This window comes from Pelodiscus sinensis, chromosome 9, assembly GCF_049634645.1.
Source record: "Pelodiscus sinensis isolate JC-2024 chromosome 9, ASM4963464v1, whole genome shotgun sequence".
NCBI lineage: Eukaryota > Metazoa > Chordata > Testudines > Trionychidae > Pelodiscus > Pelodiscus sinensis.
The window spans coordinates 46,647,922-46,661,229 of record NC_134719.1 but is presented as its reverse complement, the minus strand read 5'-3'; the positions used below and the strand labels follow the sequence as shown (position 1 = coordinate 46,661,229).

At 40.3% G+C, this 13,308-nt stretch overlaps 1 protein-coding gene across 2 annotated transcripts in view; it reads right to left on the bottom strand.

Annotated features, from left to right (window-relative positions):
• The window catches only part of ZBTB41 (zinc finger and BTB domain containing 41), a 30,348-nt gene that overhangs the window by 12,594 nt on the left and 4,446 nt on the right, over nucleotides 1-13,308 (bottom strand). For both annotated transcript variants that reach the window (XM_006130666.4, XM_025188449.2), the window contains exons 3-6: nucleotides 12,762-12,969; nucleotides 9,541-9,610; nucleotides 3,241-3,388; nucleotides 1,855-1,984 (exon numbers count right to left, since the gene is read on the bottom strand). In XM_006130666.4, the coding sequence (XP_006130728.2) occupies nucleotides 1,855-1,984; nucleotides 3,241-3,388; nucleotides 9,541-9,610; nucleotides 12,762-12,969 (556 nt within the window). The remainder of the gene's footprint in view (nucleotides 1-1,854; nucleotides 1,985-3,240; nucleotides 3,389-9,540; nucleotides 9,611-12,761; nucleotides 12,970-13,308) is intronic.

Here is a 13,308-nt window from a genome sequence, read left to right as displayed (position 1 = left end):
TATGTTTAATTACATAGGTATACACAAAAGAAAAGCATATACAGGGTAAAGTTAAGTGGTTCAAGAAACCAACCACTCTTCAGTGCAACACTAATAGATTGGTAAGTACATGTATAATATTTTATACTTTATTTTATTGCAGTCTTTGAAGATTGGTATTTCATTGGTAAAGCTGAGCTCCCAGTTAACCATAATATTCAATTAACCGGCACCCTGTAATCTCCCAACATGCCAGATAAGAGATTTTGTTGTACTGTGGTTTTTAAGTCTGCTATTGAAACCAGTAACTCCAAATATATTTACTTCCGTGCACATATTCAACTATTTTGAAACTTTAGGACAGGATTTTGTGTTTTATTTTTACTAGCAGCTTGTTACAAAGTAAAAATGAATTACAGGACATTGAAAAAAATGTGCTGTGTTCTTGTATCTTATGTACTGGCTTGTTGTTATATTTGTACATTGTATTTAAGTATATACGTGCCTATCAGTTTTATAAATTTTAAGAGAGACTGCTGTTACACACTATATTCTGCTTAACCCTTCTATCTGCATAAAAACTATAACAAAATTATTTCTACTGGGGCCAAAATCCTCTTCCTACAGTACTCAGTGGGAGCTGTTAAGTTATTTGGAATAAATCCATGGAAAACATATGTAAGCTCAGAAATTTTCGATGTATGATCTCTTAAAATATTTGGAACATATCCGGCTCAATGACTAAAATCTGATCTGATTTATGTCATGTCAGAAGAAGGATTTTTATTACTTTTTTCCTTTTGTAGGAAGAATACCTTTTAACACGAGGTTGAAATATAAATTAATGTCAGATTTAGTGTAAGATGTTTCAATCACTGTTTAAAAAATAAAGATAGCTTTACAAAGCATCTGTTCTGAACCTATGTGAAAGTCTGTTTCAGAACTCTCATCAGGTTTCTCATACACACAGTTAAGCATTAACTCCTGAAGAACAAAAATCCTACTTTTGTACAGATTTATACATTTTCTATGAGAGTGTCCACTTCCCCAGCTATATCAAAGCACTTATTTTGTGCTCTGCACTGAAAGTTAGTATCTGCCATTCCAGGCACTAAATACAAGGTAAAGATATATGACCATAACTAGAGCTATGCAAATCTTCAGATATCCTTTTGATGTCGGTAGATATAGCTGCACATACAAATTTTGCATCTAGAATCCTGCAGATTTGTGGATATAAAGCAGATATCCTCAACTCATTTTTGCGGATATTGATGGGGATACAAATTTTGCATCCCTGCAGGGCTCTAATAATAAGAGCAAAAGCTATTATTTGATTAAGTTTTGTTCCATTTAGGAAATGAAAAGGAAGAGAAGGAAGAGAGTTTCCCCCCCCCCCCCCCCCAAACAATTTTCTAAAATCCTTCACTTTTTTTTTTTTTAATTTTGAAGTAGGCAGGAATAGCAGGTGATGTATATTTTAAGAAGTCCAGAACTTCTCCAAGTTTTCCCTGGCCACTCCAATATATTGTTCCTCTTTTTCCTGTTATTCTCAGCAATGTACTTTTTGCAGAAAAAAAAAAAAATCTTGTTTCCTCCTCAGTTACACAGACAGTAAAGGATGTAGTGAATTCCAATACAGCCAACAGACTTCCTCAATAGAAACTTTATATTTAGTATTTTGCAGTTAATCACCTTCTCTCTCCACTCTCATATTTAAATCATAAATGTATGTTTGTATCAGAGATACAATTTCTTTGATACACTGGTTTACTATTTCTCTTAGCTTTGAGTTTATAAAAATCAGTTAATTTATTTACTTTCTTATCAACATCTCACATTATGTCAGACCATGATTGAAATATTCCTTCTTACCTTTCTCTGACTGATTTTCCACATATAAAACACACCCATTTTCTCTTTCCCCCATGAGTACATTCTATATGGCGTTTTAGATTTCTAGTGTCATTGAACTGACGACCGCAAATATCACATGGGAAAGGGCCTAAAGGAAATAATCAGAACTACTATTAGTTGTGAGTAATTATGTTGAGTCAAACATGTATATTGTGGGTCACTGATAGATTCCTTAAGCTGCAAAACGAAAAGGCCAGTTTAATGAATTATTGATAATTACTACACATTCCTTCAGTATGTAAAATTTAAACATTTGAATTTTTTACAGCCTATCAACTAATTTAAGTCTGATAGTCTAATGCTCTGAACTTATGTATAGCTATCAAAGACATATTTTAGCAGTAATATGACATGAACCTATCTGGATTCTTCTAAAACCAAATTCTGACCATCAAAGCTACCACCACCATCTCTCCTTTCTAGGAAAAGCCTGGAAGAATCCACAGCTCTTCAGCATGCCCAAGAAGTTAACAAATATAGTATTTCACAACCCACAATGTTAATTAGACTTCATACTTAATGACCAATTTATTGAAGATGACATCGCTTTGCTAAATTAGGGGCCTGTTATAGCAATTGCTTTACCATATCTAACAACAATTCCTAGCTTAAAGAGATGTATCCACACTAGCTCTGATCGCTGCAGCAGGTGCTAGCTGGCACAAATATATGCTATGGTCTTGGATGGTATATATTTGAGGTGGCTAGCCTCTCCTATCCTTTGTGCTGTTGTGACTACACACTATTTCCTCTAATCTATAAAACTTAATCAGATCTAGCGCAAGTATTTCACCAAGTTGGGAATCACAGCTGCAGCTCAAAGTGTAAGAATACCCTTACATCTCAGTTGCTGTGGTATGAGAAAATTAGTGCAAGAGACTTAACAGTTCATAATAATTTGAATATCTATAGACTTTTATATTAATCTTATATTTTGAATTTTGTTTTATTAAAGTTTCCATACTGATGGAATATTTATCCCTCATAAGATTATCCATTATTTGTGTAATAGTGCTGGCTACCAATCATTAAGTGAATACATATACTTTGTAGGTGATTAACATACCCACGCTTTTAACCATAACCAGAATTTCCCAGTCAGCTAGCCTAAATGTGGCTTTTGTACATGATAGTTATTTGGATTCATACCTTTAAGATATTATTGCAGTTTAATGAAATAAAATAAAATAAACCAAGCTATTGTTCTTTGAAACCTTTCAAAAGCTTAAGAAATCAAATAAAATATTTTCCCTTGCTCCTGTTAAATATCAAATTCGGTGCTCATTGGAAGAAGTCTGTACTACTTCAAATCTATTGTTTGCATGTCAGAAAGAGGTTTTATACCAAGATGGAATTTTTCTTGATGCTTCAATCTTGCAAACCGGGATTTAAAGTGCTCATCACAATAGGTACACTTGAAGGGTTTATCCTGAGTGTGAAGAATCATATGTTCTTCCAAATGGGGTCTTCGAGCAAAAGATTTCTTACAAATCTAAAATGACAAAAATACTTGGTCAAACATTAGCCAGAAACAAACAAAACATTTTTAAAAATTTTCTATAGCATCTTTAAAAAAAGACACTCAAATCATTGGTGGGGGGGGGGGGGGGGGGGGGGCAGGTGTGTGTGTAACCCCACAGACTATACTTTTAGGCTCATTTTCACTTTATTGATATCCAAATAACTCAACTCAAATCCTAGGGCAAGAAACCTCAGTAGTTGAGAAAATGAAAAAACTCAGCTTGCTTATACTTAGACTTGAAAAAAATTAAATTTATATTTGAATATGTTAATAGCTAATAAAGGTTTACTTTTAAGTATTTAAATTATCAAGTTTTCACAGTTACACAAAATTATGGGTATTAAGAAGTTATATTTTTATCAACTTATTTTCACAAATATAGGAAATTATGGGTGGCTGTCAGACAATTATTTAATGATGCACCTGAACTGCTATGCTCTGGGTGTTCATAATCCAGAAATACCTATGGTACAAACTCTAGCAGGGGGAGAAGGAAGCGTCCATGTGTGCTCCTGCTCCTCCTTCCATTCCAGCTGGAGGAACAGCAGCACAGAGATGCACTTTCCCTTAGGTTTTTCCCTGCCACTCCCATAGCAGTGGAGGGCATGGAGCCTTGTCTCTGTCTCAACAAATTTTTTAATCCAGCATACTCTATTTCCCAGGGTTACTGGATTAAAGGGGTTCAAGTGTAGTAGATGCTGAAACTCAGTTTTATAAATCATCAATACAAGCTGACACTATCACACATCAAATAAGTTAAGTAAAAATCCTTAAATCAACATTTTTAATATGTATTTGCTAGTCCATTTGTAACAAACCTAATTCAGAAGTCTAGATCGAGGCAGGCAAAATATGGCTATTTAAGCTTTTTAATCCGGGCCAAGGCCTATCCATGCAACAGGGAGCAGCACCACTCAAAGAAGCTGGCTGTTCCCTGTGGCTCTTTGTGCTGTGGAGAAGGTGGGGGGAAAGGGGAAGAGGTTTTGCACACTGCCCCCATCCGCCAGCAACATCTCTGAGCTCCTACTGGCTGGAAAACGGCCAATGGGAGCTGACAGATTTTGCAGGGAATGGGGGCAGTGCAGCACAATCTCTCAGCTCCCATTGGCCAGTAGTCTGGGGCTGCTGGTGAGCAGGGGGGCTACCTGAGTGCAGCTGGATGGGAAATGCTTAGGTAAGCGCCTCCTGACCAAAGCTTGTCTCCACCCTCTCCAAACCCCTAACTCCCTCCCAGACCCTATATCCTCTCTTGCACCTATACTGCCTCCCAGACCCTAATCCCCTGCCCCAGATCACAACCCTCTCCTTCACCCAAACTACCTCTTAGACCCCCACCTCTCTCTCCTACACCACAGTTCCCTACCCCGAGCTCCTGTCTGCATCCAACCTCCATCCGAGATCCCTCACTACCGTCATAGAAAAGTGTGGCCTTTGACCACTTACAAAAATCTTGGAGTGGACCCTTCATCACAAATTACTGCACACCCTTGGTCCAGGTCATTGGACTGTGCAACAGAAGTCTTACTTTGCTGGTCTGTAAATTTCAATTATCAAAGGAAATATATTTTCTCCATTTGCATTCTATGGTGAAATCAACATTTACCAATAGTCTAATCCAGGGGCGAGCAATAATTTTTGTTGGGGGGAACCACACCAAGAATTTAGTAAGTAATCAAGGGCTGTATTTCTCTATGACATTAACAGAAGGAGCATGGGCTCTGGGACAGACTGGGTGCAGAAAGGAGCACGGGGTAGGGGACTGGGATGCAGGAGTATGTATAGAATCTGGGAGTGAGTTTGAGTGAACAAATTTATTGTAACCTGGAGTTTGAGATGCAGGAGGGGCTGCAGGGGTTTGGATTGTGGCCTAGGGAAGGAGGAAAGGGTGGAGCACCAGGTGCAGACTCTGGCCAGGAAGCACTTACCTTAGGCAGCTCCTGGCCAGCAGCCCTCTGGGAGCCTAAATTAGGTTCCTGCCTGCTGCATCCCAACACACTGCTCAAAATGGAAACTGGCCAATGGGAATTTTCTGGGCTGTGCTTGCAGATGCAAGCAGCTTGCGGAGCCCTCCTTCCCCGTTGACACACCATACAGCTGCATACACTGGCTCCAGCAGCCGGCCACTTTAAGCGGCATGTGGGGCTGCAGCAGGAAGGAAGCCTGCCTGAGGTTCCCACTGGGCTGCAGGACACTGGTGGCTCAGAGCATCATGACAGACCAGATCCAGACCACAGGCTGTATTTTGCCTGCCCTGGTCTAATCCTTTCAAGCCTACTTATAACTGGTGCTGCTCCCATTTTTAGTATTCAAGTGTGTCTGTGAATTTATCTAGTATTACTGCATAACCAAAAAGCATAAATGTACAGAGTCCTATGTTCAAACACTGACTGCTAGTACAAATCAAGCAACATCAGGGAGCCGAATGATTTAGTGCAATTGGCTGGAGGAGCTATTTCAAGCAAGGCCACAACTTCAGGACTTCATCGCATTTTCTTGTTCTGTTATACAAGATAAAAATCACATTCCTGCTCCCAAGTTTTTCCTAACAATATTTCCAATGTGCATCTCTACAGAGAAGTTAATGAAATTTTAAGTAACACAAAGGTTTTTGGTTTTTAGATAGAACTTATAAAATCTACTTCATCAAGCTTTCCAAGCAGCTTCCATTAGAATCAAAGCTCTCTTTTTTAAGTTTCACAGTTAGCTATTGCTATGGGATTTGTAAAGAGCTGTATATCTAATCTAAAAGCTATCACATATCTCCTCTCACAGAATGCCCCTCACCAAGATATGCACTGGGTTATAACAGACTCAAAGCAAAAACTACAGAATAGACACTTCTGCTTCTTATAGCATCTAGGAGTCTCCCATCCAACTACTAGCCAAGCCTATACTTGCTTAAAGCCTTAGCAAGATAACATGTTATGGCTTGCGATGATATGAACTTTTGGACATAAGTTAGAGTTAGTATAGGTACAACCACTGTGTTGTTGGCATAAATATTTTGATTGCTTAAAATATAGCACCTCTTGTAAAAACACAACTTGAAAATTAAAAAATCTGATTCCACTGACACTAGAGAAGTGGAGACAGCAGTGAAGTGGAGGGAGAAAAAGTCACAGTCAAAACCCTCTTACTAATTGTCACTTTATTGTCAAAAAGACTCTTTATTGATACCTACTAGGCCTAAAAAAGGAACCTATGATTTTATATCTAGAATTAGATTTGTGAGGTCTGAACAATCTTTTAGGGCACTAAAAGCCTATACTGGCATCTGATTATTGTTCATTTGGTATCAGTATAGAGCCTAATGAGAAAGTATTTGGCGGGAGGATTTCATCCATATTAAATTACATTTTTTGTTTTCCCCTGCAGATATCCAAAAATTTATATTATGGGCAGCATATGGAGTGTTGGATTGTGATAAAACAAATGAGAAGTTCTTCTTGTCCTGCCTCCAGTTGACATGGAGAACAACTGATCACTATACTCTTTATAACCAGCCCTTAACTTATCTGACTATTTATTAGGGATGTAAATAGGTACATGGTAAGCATCACCCTTACCAAGCAATGCTTACCAGTTAGTTAACCAGTGGCCAGGGCAGGAGGCTACTCCAGCACGCCATAGGTGTTACAGCCCACCTGCCCCCTATTTAAGCTGTTAGCCAGTTATGTTTAACATATTAAAGAGGATTTTACATCCCTGATACTTATCTGGTCCCCCTCAGTCTTCTTTTCTCAAGACTAAATATGCCCATTTAAAAAAAAAAAAAGAACTTTCTTCATATATCAGATTTGTTTAAACCTTTTATCATTTTTGTTGCTCTCTAATTTGTCTACATGTTTCTTTAAGTATGGTGCTCAGAATTGGACACAGTATTCCAGCAGAGGTCTCACCAATGCAGAACTGAGCAGGACAATTTCCTTGTATGTCTTACATAGGACACTCCGGTTAAGACACTCTGGAAAGATATTAGCCTTTTTTAAAACTGCATCACATTGACTCTCATTCAATTTGTAGTTTACTATCCGCTCTGACTCCTTTTCAGGAGTACTGCTGCATAGCTAATTATTCCCCATTTTGCAGTTGTGCATTTGTTTTTTTTCTTTCCTAAAAATAGTACTTTGTACTTGTCTTTATTGAACTTCTGCATCTTGTAGATTTCAGAACAATGCTCCAATTTCTCAGTCATTTTTAATTTTAATTCTTGCAACTCTTCCTAACCTGCTTTCATGTGCAAAGCTTAGGCACACTCTTTATTCCAATAGCCAAGTAATTTATAAAAAATACTGAACAGTACCAGACTAAAAACTTATCCCTGCTAGGCATGTATAACTGTGTTTAAAATTTTAACCGTTTAATAAGAATATAAGAATGGCCATACTGGATCAGACCAAAGGTCCACCTAGCCTAGTATACTGTCAATGTACAGTGGCCAATACCAGATGCCCCAGAGGGAGGGAACACAACAGATAATCTCACGTGATCTCTCTCATGTCATCTATTTCTAGACAAATCGAGATTAGGAAGACCATTCCTACCCATCCTGGCTAATAGCCATTGATAGACCTAATGTCTATGAATCAGTCTAGCTCTTTTTTTGAATCCTGTTAAAGTCCTAGTCTTCACACCATCTTCTGGAAAGGAGTTCCAGAGGTTGACTGTGCACTCAGCAAAGAAAAACTTCCTTTTGTTTGTTTTAAACCTGCTGCTTGTTAATTTCATTTGGTGACCTGTAGTTCTTATATTATGGGAATAAGTAAACTTTTCCTTGCTCACTTTTCACACCAGTCATAATTTTATACACCTCTATCATATCCACCCTTAGTCTCCTCTTTTCTAAGCTGAACTATATGTTTGACCAGTTAACTGCTCACCACATCATGTTACAGGTAGGAGGGGCAAATGCTTGCTGAGTAGCCGATTATCTAGTTACCCATTTACATTCCTAATCCCTGTGGGACTCCACTAGATACAGTCTCCCTGTTTGACAGGCAATCATGATAAATATTCTGAGTATAGTCTTTCAACTAGTTTTGTATCCTCCTTATGGTAACATCATCTACCCAACATTTCATTAGTTCATATGAATATCAGTTGAAATGGTGTCATAACTCTTACTAAAATAAAATAAGATATAGAGCCCTGCGCAGATACAAAATTTGTATCTGCAGGGGCAAAAATTATATGTAGATATTTGCAAATCTGCAGGGCTATAAAGATACATCATGTCCACAGATTTCCTCCTATCCAGTAGGTCAGTAATCCTATCAAACATTATAATAGGTTGACTTGGTATGGTTTTTCTGGAATGACTGGCTATTCTTGTGACCTCTTATCCTAGGTCGGGGTGATGAACATTTTTTGGGTTGGGGGCTGCTGACTCAGGAAAAAAAAAATCAGTCACAGGCCACACACACACACAAGAAGAAAAAAAACCCAAAAACTTCTCACTGATGTAGAGAAAGACAAAGACTCCCCACATTCCCCTCGCATATCAAAGCCATGGGGGACCCAGACTTAGATTTAAGGGATGTTAAATTGAAAGTAATTGACTAATCAAATAGTCAATGCATTTTGCATCAACTATTAACTATTCAATAGGGTGCCTGCTCTAGGTGCTTGCAAACTGGGCTAACAACTTGTTCCAGGATCGATCCAAAAGGAAGTTTAATTGACTGGTCTATAATTTCCCAATTTTCTCTTTATTCCCCTTTCTAAAAATAAAATATTCCACTAATTTCTCAGCATTGGCTTTATTTTTGTCTTTTTGCTAGTTACAATATTCAAACTCCCATTTAAATAAAATATATGCAAATATACAAATAGCCACAGCTATTTTGTAAAATGACATCTGGTACTTTCTATACTGGCAGAAAGCCTTATGCACACAGTAAAATATAATATTTATATCCACGTGATCAGCACAAATATGATCCTTTACAGTTTGAGACATCACGATGAAGAGTGCAATGAAAATAAATTTTTCATTAAATCATTAAACAAGTAATTTCTGTATAAACTTTAAAAAAATCCCCCCCCCCCGGGGGGGGGGGGGGGAGAGAAGAGAACCTAAACAAGTTGTATGATTTTTTGCTAAAAATCAAAGTAATGCTTACATCACATTTCCAGCCTTCACTTTTTGTCTTTTTAAGTGAAAGAAATTCTTGTACATTCTCTGGATGAAACCTAGGAGGAAAGATCAGTGAAAATGAATAATGTTAAGATACAAGTTTCGTAGCTACTTTGTTATTTATATTAACAACTGTCAGCATAGTAAGCAGTGTTAGCATGCTGTTCTCTTGTCATTTCAAAGTCTACTTAGCTCCACATTTTTAACAAATATTTTTCTCATAGCCTTTGTTCAAATATGCAACATATGAAATATGTATTGCTTGAGATGACAAATTCTGAAGTTATATGCATTCAACCATATAAATCAGGGATAGGCAATTTTTGACTGGGGGGGACCACGCCAAGATTTTGATAAGGGCTGCACTTTCCTATGGAGAAGGGACAGGGTCTGGGATGGAGGTTGGGTGCAGAAGGGAGTTCGGGGTCGGGGACTGAGGGTGCAAGATGGGGTGTGGCATCTGAGAGGGAGTTTGGGTCAAAGGAGGGGGTTGTGATCTGGGGCAGGGTCCTTGGGATGCAGTCGGAGGAATTATAAGGGCAGAAGAGGATTCTAGCCTGGGGAAGGGATATAGAAACATGTGCATGGTCTGGGAGGGAGCTGTGACTTGGAGGAGGAGGAGAGATGTGTTGCTGAGGGTTTGAATGGTGGCCTGGGGCAGAGTGTTGGGTAGATGGAGGGGCTAGGGTTCCAGAGGCAGACTGTGGCTCAGAGGCGCTTATCTAGAGGGCTCCAAGCCAGCAGCCCTGCAGGACCTTGAAGCAGGCTCTCTGCACACCGGAGGAGGGAAGGTTTCATGCACTGCCCCCACCCACAGCAAAATCTCTCAGCTCCCATTGGACAGTTTCCATGAAGCCTCCCCTCTCCTCTCAGCACCTGGAGCTGACACACACACAGGGAGCAGTCAGTCACTTAAAACAGCATGAAGCTGCTCTGTGACTAGGGATCCTAGATCGGGCAGTCTATAGGCCAGACTGGGCAGTTTGGCAGGCCAGATCTGGGTCGTATTTTGCCCACCCAGATGTAAATTAAGATCAAGTAAATATAGGTATACCTTCAAATATATTTTTATCTGCCAAAAATGAAACTAGAAATATAATTTACAGATAGACCTAGTTCACATTATTCCCTTTTCCCCTACAAATAAATACAACCTTCTAATACTACCATTTGTATCTAAATTGCAGGCATCACATTTAGCTGTACAGTGCTAAAGCCATCAAATCATGTCATTCCAATCCAACAAAAAGACAGATAAAGCTGTCAACAGTATACTGATGACACTGGATTCTTGAAGGCCTAGCATATAAAAAATGGACTAAGGAATCCTGCAATACCCCCCCACGTTAGTTCATAGGCTAAATTACACTACGGATTATCTTAAAACAAGACTGGGCAAAACACCTTCCACGAGCCAAATCCACCCCGTCAAGCCACCAGATCCAGGATGCAGATGTAACAGGGAGCTCAGGCAGTCTCCCCTGCTTTCTCCACCCACTCAGAAAAGTGGATGCAGGGCTGTTTGTTTCATAAACCAGGGCGGGTGTGGGGGGGGGAGGGCGGAGAGAAGTGGTACTTCATGGCTGCTTCCACACCCACTACAATCCCACTGGCCAGGTTCTGGCCAATGGGAGCTGCCTGTTTCAATAACAGGCAGTGTGAGAAGCACCATTCCCTCTCCCCTTAGGCTCTGCAGCCTGTGCAGCGGCTGGGCAGGCTCCTGCCCGAGAAATATGCTACGCTGCTGGCCGAGAATATCACAGGTAAGTCTCCCGGCCCGAGCCTGCCTCTGGCACCTGAGTCCCTGCCTCTCCCCCTCAGTCCTCTGCCCCCCCCACTCCTGTCCCCCTACCCCACATAAGCCAAACCCTCTGCCCCTCTCCTAAGCCCATGCCGCCTTCAGATCTTGCACCCCAATTCCTTGCCCTTTGGCACTACCCAAATCTCTACACCCCCTACTGTATCTCAGCCCCCTGCCCTAGGTCACAACCGCCTCCTGCCTTAGGTCAGAACCCAAACCCCTGTATCCCAATCTCATGCCCCAGGTCACAACTGCCTCCTTTACTCAAACTCCCTCCCAGACCTCACAGGCCCTCCTGCTAAGGCCTGTAGGTAAATAAAAATACTTCACTGTTAAACGAATTAAATGTTCACTAGTAGATCCCAAACTTTGTATTCACATTTGTCTGTCTTCATTCACTAGATACACCTATGCCACCAAACCACTGCTGTCCCTGCATTAAGCCGAGCCCTAAAAACACACTGAACTGGACCGTGGAAGCAAAAGGACTCCAGATATCATCAGCTATACCTTGCCACAAAAACTCATATTCTTCCTTAAGTGAGAGTGATAATTGCTGAGAGCAACAACTTCAATAAGTAGCTTTCTTGAACTACAGGTTGAACCTCTCTAGTCCAGAACCCTTAAGACCTGACCAGTTCCAAATGAGAGAATTTTCTGGACCACGGGAGGTCAATATTGTCTAGCAGCATTACCAATACTTCCACTACTCACTGTGCTGTTAAAGGACATTTAGGGGTAAATTAGAGCTAAATAACAGCACAAAACACTGGGAGCTACAACTGCTGCCTTTAAACAAACTTTATGGAACCATGGGAAACTTGGCCACAACCATCAAAAGTGGACATCCAGGTAACTAAAGTCATTCTGGATGACATATGTTTCTGGATTAGAGAGGTTCAAGCTGTAGTTAAAATTTATAGCAGAAAGCTATGTTGACACAGTACCCTATTATGTTGCATCTACAGGCAGTCCCCGGGTTACATGGATCCGACTTACATCGGATCCCTACTTACAAACGGGGTGAGGCAACCCCGCACTAGCTGCTTCCCCCCAGCAGACCAGGGAGACGCGAAGCTAGTGCCCCCGCCAGCAGACCAGGGAGACGCGGAGCAGCTTTTCTCAGCAGACACCTCAGCTTGAGAATAAAGGACTGAGGGAAGTGAGGTGTGGGAGAATAAAACTGAGCTCTGGAGAAATGTTTGGCTAGAGTTTCCCCTACAATATGTACCAGTTCCGACTTACATACAAATTCAACTTAAAAACAAACCTACAGTCCCTATCTTGTACGTAACCCGGGGACTGCCTGTATATAAAACTTTTTCTATTTTCAAAGTGCTATACAAGCTTTGGGGCCGGAAAATACATTATGCAGAAGTGTAACAGACAATCCCGCTCATACTTACCTCTTCACATGTTTTGCTAGGGTCTTTTTGCTTGCATGCAATTTATTACAGTATGGACATTTGTGCTCCTTCTTATGAAATTCTGTTTCATTATTGTGTTTTTTTCTGTGAACTGTCAGGTTAGATTTTGTGGAATACCGCTGATGACAAATATCACACTCGAATGGCTTCTCACCTGTGTGCACACGGGTATGGATCTCAAGCTTCCCTACAAAATAAAATATTAGTTTAACTTAGAATGATCATACATGCTAGGGATGTTAAATGTCGATTAGTCAGTCAGTAAGGAGGAAGTGGGGGGCTCACTATCCTGCTACACCTTAGCCTTTTAAATAGTAGTAAGAGCCACCCACGGCTCTTATATTAAAAAGGTAGAAGAGCCACCATGGGGAACACGGGGCAAGCATGTTCCAGCTGCAGTGCTTCAGCCTTTGAAATGTAGCAAGAGTTCCGTGGGGCTCTTGCTACATTTCAAAAGCAGAAGTGCTTCAAGGAACACGAGGTGAGTGGGGACTGAAGCAGGCGCTGCTCTAATAAGCTCTGTGAC